This window comes from Amblyomma mixtum, chromosome 4 (genome assembly GCF_055824585.1).
Source record: "Amblyomma mixtum isolate Tamu chromosome 4, ASM5582458v1, whole genome shotgun sequence".
Lineage (NCBI taxonomy): Eukaryota > Metazoa > Arthropoda > Arachnida > Ixodida > Ixodidae > Amblyomma > Amblyomma mixtum.
In genome coordinates this window covers 152,991,297-153,009,084 of record NC_143015.1, presented here as the reverse complement: position 1 = coordinate 153,009,084, position 17,788 = coordinate 152,991,297, and the positions used below count along the sequence as shown (strand labels likewise).

Sequence of the window (17,788 nt, the reverse complement as noted above, 5' to 3'; positions counted from 1 at the left end):
TGAGCGGGTCATATCCGACGCGCTTGCTCATATTTTGAACTGAATATTTCCGAACGAGTAAAAACCGGCTTCTTGAGTTGGAAGAGCGCGTTTTTCGGCATAGCACTGGCAGTGTTGTAGCACATCGGAATACAGGTAAGATGTGCTAGAAGACTGGTTAACTAGTATTGCATAATTAACTTTTTAACTATTGCCGCTAGGTTCTTAATTATTGAGAGGGGTGTAACCCATTGCAATTCATATCAATATCAATTTTTAGAATTTTTAAAACGCGATTACCTTCGGCACTGTAGCCCAACAAATTTTGGCAATTTCATCTAGCTACGTGCACTGGAGAGGTTGCTTTGCCTGCATGTTTTTCTGCATTTAATGTAGGAAAAAATGTCCTGGGCCACCACGCCGAGGGTAACTGCGGTTTATAAGTTATAAAAACTGATCTGGATAATACTTATGGTGGGCTGGACGCCTGTGAATAATTCCGAAGCGTAGCAGTAATAGCAAAAAGTTCGATTCAATATCAGTTAAGTAGCCGGTAGATAGCAGGTCTTAGATGTATTCTGATCTACTACACCGCAGACAGGTCTATGCCAAAAAAGCGTCCTACTAACTCAAAAAAAGCTATCTTATAAAAGAGTATAATATCTTAAGTGAAACACTCTGTATATGAACAGCCGCCTTGACTTTAGAAACATGTTGCACCTCATTGCCAAAAGTTTCGATATTCGCACTTTGTATTGACAGTAAGAAAAGTGTTGGTTCGGCAGTACCTGCATCATCCAACTCTGGTCTGACCCTAACATTACAATGCCATGTTGCGTCTTTTTGCTTCCGGGCTGTTGATGCTGCCAGCGCTTCGCATGCCCGCTAGCCTCTCCGGGTGACGCCTTTTCTTGAATAACGCAGTTTCCAGACCAGTCCTAGTGTGTATGCCTTCTTTTCTCGTCCTTGATGAATTTGACTGGTTTTCTTCTTAAGCACAGTCAGTAGCATTAGTCTCTAGAAGTTCGATCGAATGACTGACTGATTGATTGATTGTTTGATAAAATCTATTCGATGGTTGATTGCTTGCTTCCTTGATTGCTTTATTGATTCATAGTTTTCACGGTTTCCGTGCGCTAACAGACGCTCCTTGCCGGTGGTCATAGAAGTGCGGAGTTCCTGTTAAGGTAATGATCGGAAAATGTTCCAAATCGCCTGTAGTGCATGAGACTGAAGGACTGTGAGTCTAGGCCCTCAGCTGCCTAACGTTGGTATATTACGCAATTTTTTCTTTGTGTGCGAATATTTGTTTGCGTGTGCATCTATGTTTCATGCAGAGGCTAAGAACGGCCACCGTGTCCACCGCTTTGAGACGAGAAAGCGGCGAGGGCCGTTGGCCTGCGTGCTTCCTGGAGCCCCTGGTGGGACGAACAGGTACGTTGCCGAACGCCTGTCCTCTGCAGAGCCAAGGTTTTAGGGTCGATGTACCCAGATGTACCCACGCATGGCAGCATCAACCCTGCGTCTGGCGCAAGCGCTTGTTGAGGAAGACACAAGGTGTATGATCCTAATCGCGGATGGATTCTTGTTTCTTTTATTCCACGCGCTGTCTTTCTTCAAAAACTATTTCATGTGCCGACTTTAAAGGTGTAGTCCGGCAGCGGAGTTGAATTGTTCTATTTCAAATTCGTCAGCCAGGTCTCACTAAGAGACGGCCGTGTCCTGTTCGGATATGAGTGGGTTGTGGGTTTGACAACTCTAAGCGATTCAGGCTACGAGGGACGCCGTAGTGAAGGGCTGGGGAAACTTTGACCACTTGAGGATCTTTAGCGTGCACTAACACCGCACAGCAGACAGGCCTCTAAAATTTAGCTTCCATCGAAATTCCGCCGGTGTGGCCGGGATCGAACCTGCGTCTTTCGGATCAGCAGCCGAGCGCGGTAACCACTGAGCCATCGCGGCGGCCCGATTCGGATATGAGTGCCATCATGCGACCCCTCTCACTGAAGCTGATCGCCTATTATTTTAAGTGATAATTTCAGGCCAGCGCAATCGATCACTAAGGACGTAAGTGATGTGTCACTGCTCACTGATCAGATTATGGCAATGGTTCAGGCCTTGTTTACTTTGCTTGAAGCCGGGGGTCACTACCATACTCTCCCGTTGTATTTGTGCAGTGTTGCAGCCGGCCCGTGTGAAATACCTTCGTCGCGTCTGGCCTGGAGTCCTGGACCCGGTTTTCATGCATCAACGGGCCAAGCATCTGGACCGCAACCAGCCACTACATCGCCATCAACAAGAGGGATGATGAGGTGCGATGCCTGTTTTGCCTTCATCGCGGGACAGAGTAGATACTAAAGAGCTCTGTAAAAATTAAATTCCTACAGTTTGCTTCTTTATTCCTTATGATAACTAACGATAAAACGCATAACTCTGGCGCCTAACGGTTCGACTTCCTAACGAGGCTAGACCACTTCTGTATGCTTGTAACTTCCGGCAGGCCTAAATATACGCATTCTTTTTTTCTTTTTAAATCTCGGTGTCTGAAATTTCAAATTCGGCGGGTAAATTTCGACTTGCTTGCTGGTGTTTGGAGCATAGTATTTCCCACTGCGTAGTTTCGCTCGCATTACTAGCTTTAGTGGTTATTACGAATGAGGCAAATCACACTGGTGGCCCGCCGCGGTGGCTCAGTGGTTATGGTGCTCGGCTGCTGACCCGAAAGACGCGGGTTCGATCCCGGCCGCGTAGGTTGAATTTCTTTGGAGGAGAAATTCTAGAGGCCCGTGTGCTGTGCGATGTCAGTGCACGTTAAAGAACCCCAGGTGGTCGAAATTTCCGGAGCCCTCCACTACGGCGTCTCTCATAGCCTTAGTCGCTTTGGGACGTTAAACCCCTAAACCAAACCAAACCAAATCACACTGGTTGCTATCTGCCTATCCGAAAGCCGTGTCTCATTCAGACGAACCTCAAAATAACACAGGTGTCGACAGCTGAGTTGACCATTGTGACCTTGGGTCGGGACAGGCACACATTTCAATGATCAAATTGTGGAAATAACTCTTGACGGGCTGTCGAGGAGGGGGATGGGGAGGAGCTTAGTCCTTGTACAAAAAATCATTTATGCTTTCTTATCTCATCGTTCTCGTCGGCGGCACGCCAGCCATCATCATCAGCCGCACTATGCCCACTGCATGACAAAGGCTTCTCCTATATCTTTCCAATTACCCTTGTCCTGTGCCAGCTTCGGCCACCGTGTCCTCATAAATTTCGTAATCTCCTCCAACCACCCCCTGCTTCGCTTGCCTTCTCTTGGTATACAGTCTGTTGCCCTTAAACGACCGTCCCGTTAACTATGGCCTTTATATTACATTCCCTCCCAAGCCTGTTTTGTCTTCATGATTTCGACTAGATTTTGATTAACTTTCGTTTGTTCCCTCACCTGCTTTTCCCTTTTCGTGTGTCTTAACTTTGCACCTATCATTTTCATTTTCATAACTCTCTGGGCTGTCCTCAATTTAAGTTCATGCCTTTGCGTTAGTCTATTAAAATATGAGAGAATCCAACAGCCCCAGAAACCAAGGGACACGAGGTTTTTTTTCTAAATTTATTTATTTTGTGCTGTTGTTCGATTAAGAATATTACTGAATATGTTACCGCTTAAAGCTAATTGATTAGAAAAGCAGAAGAAGAAACAACCACATGCCGCCGGTGGGATCCGAACCCACGACCTCCGAATTACGCGTCCGGTGCTCTACCGCTGAGCTACGGCGACAGCTGTCAATTCTTCTGCTTTCGGGCGTATTTATGTTTACAAATAACCTAACCTTTTTAGAGTGTTCACCAGCGCCACCCACGCTCTTAAGCGGCGGACGTAGCACGTCCTGAGTTACCGCTGGTGTGACGTGGAACGTCATCGAACGGCGAGAGTGGAAGCTGTGTGAGAACCCTCTTATGCTTCCTATAGCATCAAGGCTGCCAGAACCGAGGCCCTCGCTAAGCAATTAAGCAAACAAGAGAGGGGGGATGAGGGGCTCGTTATAAATATGAGAGAAGCCAACAGCCACAGAAACCAAGGAACACGAGGGATTTTTTTTTAATTTATTTATTTTGTGCTGTTGTTCGATTAAGAATATTACTGAATATGTTACCGCTTAAAGCTTATTGATTATGTGGTTTATACTTGTGTTTTGACAATTTCTCTTGTGAGTGGTGTGGGGCTGCTTTTAGAAGTTCTCTTTGCGTTCCGATTATTCTCTTGCCTATTAAAAGCCACCAACAGCTGCGAAGTTGGACTGCGCTCTCGCACTAGATCGTATGTGGGTCCTACGAGCTACTCAGTGCCACAATCTTATTTGCAGGTTGCCGCGGCTTCTTCGGATGTGGTACCTGCCTGTTGTTAGCTGCCACTCATCGTATCTGCGGCTTTTTGCGCAACCCTTTGGGTCCTGAACTTGAGGCTGGTGAGTGGTCAGGGCTGTAGCCAATGCGTGGCGCCCAGCCGGGCAACATTCTTGTGACTGTATGGAGCATTGCACCGGTACAAGTTAACATTCACAGGCATGCTTGGTGATATAAACATGCTTGGTGATATTACTACGAGGTGTAGCTCCGCAGCAGACGCGACAGGCCGCGGACAGAAGGCACACCAAACCAAGTAACCGCAGTCACTAGCTACAGCATCCTTGCCGTTTGTCAACTGCCCAGCATCAAAATAACGTCCTCGTCGCCTCGAAACTCTGCACCCAAGCAATATACACTGAAGAGTATTCCTTTCACTTGTTAAACGTTTGTGATCTTAGCCTGACGCAACTGTTGCTGATGGGATGTAGGTCTGTTCTAGACAGACATCACGCGATGAACCTTTATCTACCCCTTCGCCAATTGCACGAACATGCACAAGATGGGCGAATGTCTTGGCTCGGCTCAAAACAGAATTGGTTTCGTTATACGAGGCGCGACGTACATCATCGAACCCCTGTGAAGGAACTTCAACAAACCTTACTGGCCGATATGTTCATAGCCATGGCAGAGCATTGGATATCCGTCAGCGCTGATTTAGGTGTCTGTATACCTCACTAGGTTACAGGACTGTATTGCTTGTAGAAGGGCTCTCAATGGGTTTTGAACAGATGACACAGGCGATGTGCACACCAGCCGAAAGAGACCGACTGTGTACTGCTCAGAGCCAAGGTCGTGCGAGTTCCTGTACTAGACGTGCTCAGTGAACGTCCGATTCGGAATCCATAGTCGATATACAGTGTAGCGCGATTTGAAGGTTATCACGCTTGAACGTGATAAATGTGTTTCTTGGTCCGTTTCAGCCGTAATCATCGTTCCGGCAGGAAAAGACCAAGAAATATTTGCCGGTATAACGGTCGCACTGTCCTCAAAGAAAAAAATTGCTATGCAGGAGCGAGAAATCATTCGGATTGCTAAGTTGATGTACTTGTTGCAGGGTTCTTTCCAAAAAATCACGTCTCGGAAGGCTGCAGCAGGCCGATATGAGAAATGTCTTTTTTTTTAAAACTGGGCAGTCTTGAGCAACACACAGCGCCCGTGTGCAAGCGAGTGGTTTTTGTGGACAGGTTTAAATATCAGAATCGGTCTAAAAGGCTTCCGCACATTCGGATGCGATTCGTGGCTAGGATGCGTTGCTTTCTCAAAAGCGCAGTTTTTTGCTAATCTGCACGCAGTTAGAAACTCGTTCGATGTATTTCTGAAGCTAATATTGGGTGAAATTTACGTTTCTCGTTCTTCAGTCCTGTCTCACTAAGGTAGGTGTGTGTCCTATTCTGATATGAGTGAGCGTCGTGCGACCACCGTCCTTGAAGGTGACCGCCAATTATTTTCAAAATGAAAACTTGACGTGAACACTAACAATGATGAATGACTTCAGTCATCTGTCGCTGCTGTTTCGACCATATCTAGCGATTATCAACTGACAGCTGGGACTTCCATCCAAGGAGTCGCCATGCTCGATCTCCAGTTGCAAATCCATGCACAATTCGGGCACACGCATTCTTTTACGGATCTTTCCCAGGAGCACAGTTAATCGGCCCAATGCTGGAAATGTATCGGCAAAGGCCGGTGCTATGAAGAACCAAGAGCAGAGCCACCCATTTCCAATATTGGGCCGTCTATCTGTGGTTCTCTGGTTATTATGACGCGGGTACTAATTACTAATCCGTACTAATTACGGTCGTCAAATGCTGCGACATATAATTCCAACTCTTCTTAATCGGTGCAGTGAGCCCTGAGGACCCAACGGTACGGTTTTTTTTTGTCTTACAGCAAGTTTTTTCGTCGTTTACCCCGTTTTCTATTGTCATTGTTATGCTTCTGCTTCCATTTTTCAGTGTCTTTGAGTGTTTCCCGTTAATCTTGCCGACTTCACTTATCTATTATTGCGAGAGGATGTTCACTAGTCTCTATTAAATATGATGTTTACCTACGCACTGCAGTCTTTTTTATAGTTCTGTCCGTGTTCTTGTGCTGCCGGTTTTTATGTACGGGGTTGCGCCCCTCTGTCAAGCCAGTGACAGGCTTTTTGGGTGTACCTCTAACGTCCCTGATGTTGTAATAAAGGTAGTTGTATTTCAGGTGCTGCCCACTTCGCCTGCATCCGGAGGTCTTTATCCTGCTGCCCCGCCCTTTTTTTTTGCAGTGCTGCAACAGGCCGTGTGCAATGCTTTCGTCGCGTCTGGCCCGGATGCCTGCAGCAACTCCCCTCACAGCAACGGGGGCAACGCCACCAAAGGTAGGAAGGTTAGGGTGCGATGCCCGTTGTTCTCCTCTAAGGACGCAGTGCACCCCAGCCCGCCTTTCTAAAAGGGGGGGGGGGGGGGGGGGTATAGCAGGATGACTGCTCTCCCATATTCAGGCAGGGGCTTATTATTTTTATTTCCTTTTCGGTTGCCCCAACCTATTCTTTGTTCTCCCATATTCGAAATACATTTGCACAATATTCGATATACATTGACAAAGGCCAAACCTACAAAGGACCAGCGTGACACCATTCTTTAAAGGCGCGGGTTCGATCCCGGCCGCGGCGGCTAGAATTTCTTTGGAGGAGAAATTCTAGAGGCCCGTGTACTGTGCGATGTCAGTGAACGTTAAAGAACGCCAGGTGGTCGAAATTTCCGGAGCCCTCCACTACTGCGTCTCTCATAGCCTTAGTCGCTTTGGGACGTTAAACCCCATAAACCATAAACCATAAACCAACCATCCTTTAGCAATATTGAGCCCATTACCTGTGCCGCTTGGGTAGACAGTAGCGCATGTAGGCAATTGCAGGCTTCAAACATTTCAGATAACACCTGCACCAGGTGGCTTTCGGGCTAGAAATGGGCACCAGTACAAGGGAGGAGAGCATCGTGGCTCATTCTAATGCGAAAGCATGTCTTGGCTCATCAGCGGCGCTCGTGTGACGAGACAGATCCAACACTAGCCATGTAACAATCCAAAAATTGGCTAAACTGGCTAAAAAGTCCTTCCTCAGGAAAGAAAAACTCAAATGGAAGCAAAAATAAGAAAAAGGAAAGCGAAAATAAGAAAGTAAAAACTTCTTAAAAATAAACAAGAACCAAAAAGAAAAATACCTAATAATGAAATAGAAATAATGCAAAAAGAATATTGCAGTGAGAAAGAGAGGACAGGGAAAGACTTTCCCATTTCCCTTCTTGAGCAAGACGTAAGTGCAATCATGCAATTTTTCAGATACTGGCTCTGGAAGGCGTAATTGGATATGTGTGAAAGTTGACCAAGTCACTCAAAAGTGGGCGATAAGAAGTGTGGCGTGTTCTTTAAAACATATTTAAACACCTCTTCAGCGATAAAAAGTCCCATTATTATTCTTCATTGGACATCAATTGGCGCTGAAACGCACGCAACATGGCCGTACAGCTGCTACCGCATGCAACGACAGTCCTCTTAAACCCAGACCACTTCTCATTACTTTGTTACTTCCGGCTGCCGATAATGGCTGCATTTCTTTAAAATTAAGTTGTGAGAAATCTCAAATTTAGCAGGTCATTTTACGACGCGCTGGTTTATATTTTGAATATTTCCGAAAGAGTATTTCCACTGGCCGTACTAGGCTGCAAATGCGGCGAAATCGCTGTGATCACTAACAGCCGATCCGACAGCTGTGTTCTCATTCAGACGAACCTGCACATGACAGAGTGGGAGACAGGCTAGGTCTCGGAATGATAGTCTCTTGCACATTACGCTGACTATTCTAACCTTGAGTCAGCGCAGAGGCGCGTTGCAGTATAAAGCTAAGGGGAAAAGTTCTATGGGCACTGCGCGACAGAGAAAATTCCGTTCAGGAAAAGGCTGACTGCAGTATACGGGGTGTTTCACCTATTACTTTACACAATTGCTGAAAATCGGCTTTTTGAGTTGGAAGAGCGCGTTTTTCGGCACAGCATGGAAGTGGTGTAGCACGTCGGAATACAGCTATGATGTGCCAACCAGCAGGCTGGTTAACTGATATTGCATAATTAACGTTTTAGCTATTTCCAGTAAGGTCTTAATTTTTTAAGAAGGACGTAACCCACTGTAATTCATATGCACATCAAATTTTAGGATTTTAAAAACACAGTTACCTTCGGCACTGTAGCCCAACAAAGTTTTGGCTATTTTGAACGAGTCACGTGCACGAGAGAGGTTGCTTTGCCTGCAAGTTTTGGCGCAATTAATGTAGCAAACAATTTGTCGGGCCACCGCGCTGAGGGTGAGTCTTCTTGATTTTAGAAACATGTTATACCTCATTACCAAAGTTTCGATATTCGCACTTTGTCTTGACAGTAAGAAAAGTGTTGGTTCCGCAGTACCTGCATCATCTAACTCTGGTCTGACCCTCACATAACAATTCCATCTTCCGTCTTTTGGCTCCCGGGCTGTTGATGCTGTCATCGTTCCGCTTGCCCGATATTTTTTCCGGGCGACGTCTTTTCTTGAATAACGCACAGTTGCCAGACCAGTCGTAGTGTGTATGCCTTTTTTTCTCGTCCTTGATCAATTTGTCTGGTTTTATTCTGAAGCACAGTCAGTAGCATTAGTCTCTAGAAGTTCGATCGAATGACTGACTGATTGATTGTTTGACAAATTGTATTGGATGGTTGATTGCTTGCTTGGTTGGTTTATTGATTGATCGATTGCGCTGTTTTCATCCGCTAACAGACGCTCGTTGCCACTGGTCTTAGAAGTGTGGAGTTCCTGTTCATGTAGCGATCGAAAAATATTCAAAATCCCCTGTAGTGCGTGAGACTGGAGGACTGTGAGTCTACGCCTCAGCTGCCTAACGTTGGTATATTACGTTATGTATCTTTGTGCGCCAATGTTTGTTTCCGTGTGCATCCATGTTTCGTGCAGAGGCTAAAAATGGCCACCGTGTCCACCGCTGAGCAACGGGGAAAGCGGCGACACCATTGGCCTGCGTGTTTCGTGGAGCCCCTGGCGAGAGGAGCGGGTACGTTGCCGAACGCCTGCCCACTGCAGAGCCAAGATTTTAGGGCCGATTCCAGGAGGCAGTGGTATTATATACATATATATTGTACTGCAAGCTAAGAGACGGCCGTGTCCCATTCGGATATGTGTGGGTTCCGGGTTTTATAGGGGCCTTAACGCCCAAAAGCGACTCAGGCTACCTGGAATGCCGTAGTGAAGGGCTGCGGAAATTCCGACCACCTGGGGTTGTTTAGCGTCCACTAACATCGCACAGCAGATGGGCCTCTATAATTTAGCTTCCATCGAAATTACACCGCCGTGGCCAGGATCGAACCCGCGTCGTTCGGGTCAGCAGCCGAGCGCCATAACCACTGAGTCACCGCGGAGCCCCGATTCGGATATGAGCGCCATTGTGCGACCTCTGTCACTGAAGCTGATCGCCATTTACATTCAAAGTGATAGGCTCTTGCCAACGATAACAATCATCAAAGGCTTAAGTGATGTGTCGCTGCTCTTGTAATCGTACCTAGCGGTTAACAATTAGCAATTCAGTCTCCCATCCACGGAGTCGCGATGCTCGCTTTTCCCTTAAGGATCCAAGCACTGCTCGTTCATAGTGCATTTTTTTAAGTACCAGATTATAGCAGTTCTTCAGGCCATGTCTACTTTGCTTGAAGCCGGGGGTCACTACCATACTCTCCCGTTGTATTTCTGCAGTGTTGCCGCCCGGCCGTGTGAAATCCCTTCGTCGCGTCTGGCCCGGATGCCTGCACCCAGTTTCCCCGAGTCAACGGGCAGAGAGTTTGTGCAGAACCAGCCACTACATCGCCATCAACTAGAGGGATGTTGAGGTGCGATGCCTGTTGTTGCCTTCATCGCGGGACACTGCGGATACTAAAGAGCTGTGTACAGATTAAATTCCCACAGTTTGCTTTTTCATTGCTTATTATAATTGACGATAAAACGCATAACTCCGGCGCCCAATGGTTAGACTTCCTGACGAGGCTGGACCACTTCTGATTGCTTGTAACTTCCGGTAGGCCTAAATATACGCATTCTTTTTTTTTTTTTTTGCATTGTCGGTGTGTCAAATTTCAAATTCCGCGGGTAAATTTCGACGTTCTCGCTCATGTTTGGAGCATAGTTCCTCCTACTTGGTAGTTTCGCTCGCATTACTAGCTTGAGTGGTTATTACAAATGAGGCAAATCACACTGGTTGCTATCCACCTATCCGAAAGCCGTGTCTCATTCAGATGAACCTCAAACTAACACAGGTGTAGACAGTTGAGTTAACCATTGTAACCGTGGGTCGGGAAGGCAAACATTTCAATAATCAAATTGCGAAAATAACTCTTAAAGGGGTGTCGAGGAGGGGGATGTGGAGGAGCTTAGTCCATGTACAAAGAGAGAATTTGTTTATTCCTTCTTTCGACGTCGTTCTCATCGTCGGCAAGCCAGCCATCATCATCATCATCAGCCTCACTACGCGCAATGCAGGACAAAGGCCTCTCCTATATTTTTCCAATTAACCCTGTCCTGTGCCAGCTTTTGCCACCGTATCCTCGCAAATTTCTTAATCTCCTCCAACCACCCTCTGCTTTGCTTGCGTTCTCTTGGTATCCAGTCGGTTGCCCTTAACGGCAATCGGTTATCTGTGGCCTTCACATTACATTCTCCGCCCAAGCCTGTTTTTTCTTCATGACTTCGACTAGATTTTGATTAACTAGCTTTTGTTTCCTGACCCACTTTTCCCTCTTCGTGTGTGCTAACGTTGCACATATCATTTCCCTCTTCATCGCTCGCTGGGCTGTCCTCAATTTAAGTTCATCATCTCTATTAAAAGACGTGGTTCATACTTGTGTTTTGAAAATTTCTCTTGTGAGTGGTATTGAACTGATTTTAGAAGTTCTCTTTGTATTCTGGTTATTCTTTTCCTTATTAAAGTCACCAGAGGGAGAGAGAAATGAACGAAAAGGCAGCGAGGTTAACCAGGCGATGCCCAGCAGGCTACCCTACACTTGGGGAGGGGAACAAAGGGGAAAAAAGAAAAATAGTGGCAATGAAATGAGTTCTCTAAGTGTCCAGCGACCACTATGTCACGGGGACAGAGGGCGTGCACTGAAAACTTAGATTATAGACGGGATTATAGCCACCAGGAACTGTGAAGGTTGACTGTGCTCTCGCTCTATATCGTATGTGGGTCGTACGCGCTACTCAATGCCAAAATCTTGTTTGCAGGTTGCCGCGGCTCTTTCCTTCGGATGTGGTACCTGCCTGCTGTTAGCTGCCAGGCATCGTATTTGCGGCTTTTTGCGCAACATTGTGTGTGCTGAGCTTGAAGGCAGGTGAGTGGTCAGGGTTGTAGCCAATGCGTGGCGCTCAGCAGGGCAACATTCTTCAGACTGTAAGGAGGCATTCCACCGGTACAGGCTAACATTCACAGGCATGATTGATGGTATAAACATGCTTGGTTATATAAAATCTTAGCCTGGCTGACACAACTGCAGCTGATGGGCCGTAAGTCGGTTCTAGACAGGCGTCACGCGATGGTCTTTTATCTGCCACTTCGCCGATTGTACGAACATGCACAAGATGGGCGAATGTCTTGGTCGGGTCAAAAAAGGATAGGTCAAGTTACGCGTCCCGCCGCGTACATCATTGAACCCACTCTCAAGGAATTTTCTTTAATGCATCTTCCACAAAGCCCACTGGCCGATATGTTCATAGCCATGGTAGAGCACTGGACATCCTGTAGTGCTGGTACAAGTGTTTGGATCTATACGTCAGTAGGTAAAAGGACCAATATTGCTTCTAGAAGGGCTCTTAATGGGCTTTGAACAGATGACACAGGTGATGTGTACCCCAACCGAGACAGACCAACTGTGTCCGGGTCACAGCCAAGGCCGTGTGAGTTCCTGCACTAGACGTCCTCAGTGTACGTTCGATTCGCGAGCCGTAATCGATGTAGAGGGAAATTGTCCTAAAAAATTACTACGCAGGAGAGAGAAACCCTTCGGCTTCCTACCTTCATGTATTTGTTGCAGTATTCCTTCAAAAAATAATTAAGGGGGCACTTTGTTGACCTAAAGTGCGGTGAGTCGACAGAGCGCCATCGCCCGTTCGGCTCTACGCCTTGCTCGTCCGTAAATCGGTCTTTGAGGGAAGGAAATGTATGTCTCACATATATCGGTGGACACCTGAACCTCGCCGTAACGGGATGGAAGATGGTAGTGAACGAAGACACTGTATTCACTAGACGCGAATTTGTTCATTCAGAATCATTAAGCTGGCATGGCGGAGGGGTTAGCGTGCTCGCCTTGTACTACGGAGACCTTGGTTCTATTCCCTAACTCGACGAATTTCCTACTCGTTTTTATTTATTTATCTGGTCTGACAGCATCACTATGCGATCAATTTATTGGATTGCATGGCTACTAGCCCAACTACAATTGGCCTCGTTTGAAATTCGCGCACTGTGACGTCGCGACCATTTCGACCAATTGAAATAAGGTCAGCCTAGCTACGGCGGACACTGGAGGTCACTCTTAGTTAGAGTAGTTTATTTTTGGCAGGCTAAGGCTCCCGTGATCAACTTCAAATCGCGTCAGACAGATGCAGTGCAGAGCATCGCGTCTCGGAAGCCTGCAGCAGGACAATATGAGCGTAGTTTTTTTTTTTTCGAAAAGTGAGGAGCTTTGAGTAACACACACAGCACCCGTGTGCAAGCGAGTGCGTTGGACAGCTTTAAAGATGAGAATCGCTTTCAAGGCTTCAGCGAATTCGGTTGGGACTCCTGGCTAGGATGCGTTACGTTCTGAAGTGAACAGTTAGTTGCTAGTCCGCATAAACGGTTAGACGCTCGTTCCACGTATTTCCCAAGCTAATAATGAGTGCAATTTACGTTTGTAATTCTTCAGTCGTGTCTCGCTAACGTACATATGCGTATCATTGAGATATGAGAGACCGTCGTCCCACCACCATATCTAAAAGTGGCCGCCAATCATTTTCAAAGTGAAAACTTCACGCTAACACTACCAATCATCAATGACTCAAGTCACATGTCGCTGCTGTTTCGACCATATCTAGCACTTATCAACTGACAGCTCGGACTTCCATCCATGGAGTCGCCATGCTCGATTTTCAGTTCGAAATCCATGTACAACTCGGGCACACGCGTTCTTTTACGGATCTTCCCCAGGAGCACAGCTAATCGGCCCAATATTGGAATGTATTGGCAAAGATTGGCCTTATGAAGAACCAGAGTAAAAGTCCCTATTTCCAATATTGGGCCGTCTATCTGGGGTGCTTGGGTTATTATGACGCGGGTTCAGGTGCTGCCCATTTTGCGTGTAGCCGGAGGTCTTTATCCTGCTGCGCCGCTCTCTTTCTTTTGCAGTGCTGCTGCTCCAGGTCGTGTGCAGTGGTTTCGTCGCGTCTGGCCCGGATGCCTGCCGCAACTCCCCTCGCAGCAACGGGGGAAACGCCACCAAAGGTAGGAACGTCAGGGTGCGATGCCCGTTGTTCGCCTCTCAGGACGCAATGCGCACAAGCATGTCTTTCTATAGGGTGTGGTGGGATGGGGGGACAGCAGGTTGACTGTTCTATCATATTGGAAAAACATTGGCCCAATATCGGATATACGTTGGCAAAGGCCGGTTCCTACAATGAACCAGAGATGAAACCATCCTCTTGCAATACTGGGCCGATTAAATGCGCTCCTTGGGTAGCCAGAAGCGCATGCAGGCGATCGGAGGCTTCACACACATTTGAGCTATTACACTTGCATCAGATGGCTTTCACGCCAGAACTGGGCACCAGTACTTGGCAGAGAACATGGTGGCTCAGTCTACTGCAAAAGCATATCTAGGCTCATCAGTGGCGCTCGTCTGTCGAGACAGATCCATAGCCAATCAACACTAGCCACATAACAATCCATATATGTGGTAAACTGGCTAATAAGTCCTCCCTTAGAAAAAAAGCTCAAACGAAAACAAAAATTATAAAAAGAAGGCGAAAATTAAGAAAGGAAAGAAGTTCAAAAAGAAACGAAATCCAAAAAGAAAAAACTAAAATAAATTGAAAAAGAATGACAAAAAAAAACAGAAAAATATTGGAGTGAGAAAGAGAGGACAGGGAAAGGCTTTCGGATTTCCCCTCTTAAGCAAGACTTAAGTGCAATCTAATTTTCAGACGCTCGCTCTGGAAGGCGTATTTCGATATGTGCGAACGTTGACCAAGCCACCCAAAAGTGGGCGAGAAGAGGAGCAGCGTCTTCTTTAAAGCATATTCAAAGACCTCTTTAGCGATAAAAGTCCCATTTTTATTCTTCATTGGACATTAATTGGAGCTGAAACGCATGGAACATGGCCATACAGCGGCTCCGGCACGGAACGACAGTCCTGGCTAGGCCAGACCACTTCCGGTTGCTTTGTGTCTTCCGGCTGCCAATAATGGCTGCAATTCTTTTAAAACTTCGCTGCGAGAAATTTCGAACTGAGCGGGTCATACCCAACGCGCTCGCTCATATTTTGAACTTAATATTTCCAACGAGTAAAAATCGGCTTGTTGAGTTGGAAGAGCGCGTTTTTCGGCATAGCACTGGCAGTGGTGTAGCACATCGGAATGCAGGTAAGATGTGCTAGCAGGTTGGCTAACATCAATTTTTAGGTTTGGTAAACGCGATTACTTTCAGCACTGTAGCCCAACAAATTTTGGCTGTTTCATCGAGTTACGTGCACTGGAGAGGTTGCTTTGCCTGCTGGTTTTGGCGCAATTAATGTTGCAAAACATTTGTTGGGCCACCGCGCCGAGGGTAACCGCGGTTTAAAAGTAATAAAAACTGATATGGATAGCACTTATGGTGGCCTGCACGCCTCTGAATAATTAAGGAGCCTAACAGAAATAGTGAGGAGTTAACGGATCAATATTAGTTAAGCAGCCTTCTAGTTAGCACATAGCTGTATTCTGATGTACGACACTGCAGAGAGGTCTATGCCGAAAAAGCTCTCCTCTAACTCAAGAAGCCTATTCCTAAAAATTGTGTGAAATCTTAAGTGAAACACTGTGTATATGGTCAGCCTTCTTGATTTTAAAAAGTTGTTACATCTCATTACCAAAAGTTTCGATATTGATTTTAGAAACTTGTTACACCTCATTACCAAAAGTTTCGATATTCACACTTTGACTTGACAGTAAGAACACCTGTGGTTCGGCAGTACCTGCATAATCCAAGTCTGGTCTGACCCTCACAATGCAATGCCATCTTGCGTCTTTTTGATCCATGGCTGTTGATACTCTCTGCACTGCGCATGCCCGCTATCCTTTCCGGGCGACGTATTTACTTGAATAACGCACTGTTGCCGGACCAGTCGTCGTGTGTGTGCTTTTTCTTCTCGTCCTTGATCAATTTGACAGGCTTTATTCTGAAGCAGTCACTAGCGGTAGTGTCTACAAGTTCGATCGAATGTCTGACTGATTATATTGGATGGTTGATTGCTTGCTTCCTAGATTAATTGATTGACTGATTGCGCTGTTTCGTGCACTAACAGACGCTCGTTGCCTGTGGTCTTAGAAGTGCGGAGTTCCTGATAAGGTAGCGATCGAAAATATCTTCCTGTCGATAGATTAACCAAATCCCCTGTAGTGCGTGACATTTAAGGACTTCGAGTCTATGCCTGAGCTGCCTACCTTTGGTATATTACATTATTTGTCTTTGTGTGTGAATGTTTGTTTGCGTGTGCATCCATGTTTCATGCAGAGGCTAAAAATGGTCACCGTGTCCACCGCTTTGCGACGGGAAAGCGGCGACGCCACTCGCTTGCGTGCGTGCTTCGTGGAGCCCCTGGTGAGACGAACAGGTACGTTGCCGAACGCCTGTCCTCTGCAGAGCCAAGGTTTTAGGGACGATTCCAGGAGGCAGCGGTATTATATACAATGCTAAGATATGCAAGCTATTATATGCAAGCTAAGAGACAGCCGTGTCCCATTAGGATATGAGTGGGTTTCGGGTTTTATAGGGGGCTAAACGTCGCATTGGCTCTCAGGCTATGAGGGATGCCGTAGTAAAGGGCTGCGGAAATTTCGACCACCTGGAGTTGTTTAGCGTGCACTAACATAGCACTGCAGACGGGCGTCTGGAATTTCGCCTCTATCGAATTTTGACCGCCGTGGCCGGGATCGAACCCGCGTCTTTCTGGTCAGCGGCCGAGTGCCATAACCACTGAGCCACCGCCGTGGCGCGATTCGGATATGAGTGCCATTGTGCGACCTCTGTCACTGAAGCTGATCGCCATTTACTTTCAAAGTGATAGCCTCTTGCCAACGATAACAATCATCAAAGGCATAAGTGATGTGTCGCTGCTCTTGCAATCGTACCTAGCGGTTAACAATTAGCGACTCAGTCTCCCATCCATGGAGTCGCGATGCTCGCTTTTCGCTTAAAAATCTATGTACTGCTCGTTCATAGTGCATTCTTTTAAGTACCAGATTATGGCAAGGGTTAAGGCCTTTTCTACTTTGCTTGAATCCGGGGGTCACTACCATACTCTCTCGTTATATTTGCGCAGTGTTGCAGCCCGGACGTGTGAAATACCTTCGACGCGTCTGGCCCGGATGCCTGCACCCGGTTTCCACGTATCAACGGGCATAGGGTTTGGCCACAGCCACCCACGACATTGCCATCAAATAAATGTATGTTTAGGTGCGATGCCTGTTGCCCTCAACGCGGGACAGAGTGGATACTAAAGAGCTCTGTACAGATTAAATTCCCACAGTGTGTTTCTTCCTTGCCTATTATAATTGACGATAAAACGCACAAACTCCGGCGCTCAACAGTTACACTGTCCTGATGAGGCTCGAACCCTACTGATTGCTTTGCAACTTCCGCAGGCCTAAATATATGCATGTTTTTTTTTTTTTTCATTCTCGGTGCCAGAAATTTAAAATTCTGCGGGTGAATTTCGACGTGCTTGCTCGTGTTTGGAGCGTAGTATTTCCCACTGGGTAGTTTCGCTGGTTTTACTAGCTTGAGTGGTTATTACGAATGAGGCAAACCACAACGGTTGCTATTCACCCATCCGACAGCCGTGTCTCATTCACACGAACCATAAACTGACACAGGGGTAGACAGGCGAGTTGACCATTGTAACCTTGGGTCCGATGAGGCACACATTTCAGTGATCAAATTGCGGAAATAAGTATTGGAGGGGTGTCCAGGAGACTGGTTGGGAGGAGCTTAGTCCTTGTACAAAGGGAAAATTCGATTACGCCTTCTTTTGTCGCCGTTGCTCAATTAGACTAGTTTTATTTTCTCAAGCCTAGCCGCGAGTTCCAGTTTCTCCAAGTTCGATCGATTGAC

General features: G+C 46.6%; 1 protein-coding gene across 5 annotated transcripts in view; it reads left to right on the top strand.

The window, feature by feature from the left end:
- Positions 1-17,788, top strand: part of LOC149348821 (uncharacterized) — a 39,967-nt gene that overhangs the window by 8,911 nt on the left and 13,268 nt on the right. For 2 of the 5 annotated variants that reach the window (XM_089588376.1, XM_089588374.1), the window contains exons 4-5: positions 16,190-16,289; positions 16,998-17,121. In XM_089588376.1, coding sequence (XP_089444502.1) covers positions 16,190-16,289; positions 16,998-17,080 — 183 coding nt within the window. In that variant the 3' untranslated portion in view covers positions 17,081-17,121. Of the gene's footprint in view, positions 1-1,316; positions 1,414-2,156; positions 2,292-4,340; positions 4,443-6,582; positions 6,740-9,357; positions 9,455-10,149; positions 10,284-11,670; positions 11,778-13,828; positions 13,925-16,189; positions 16,290-16,997; positions 17,122-17,788 lie in introns of those variants that run through there. The other 3 variants (XM_089588372.1, XM_089588371.1, XM_089588373.1) reach the window with 3 other exon arrangements.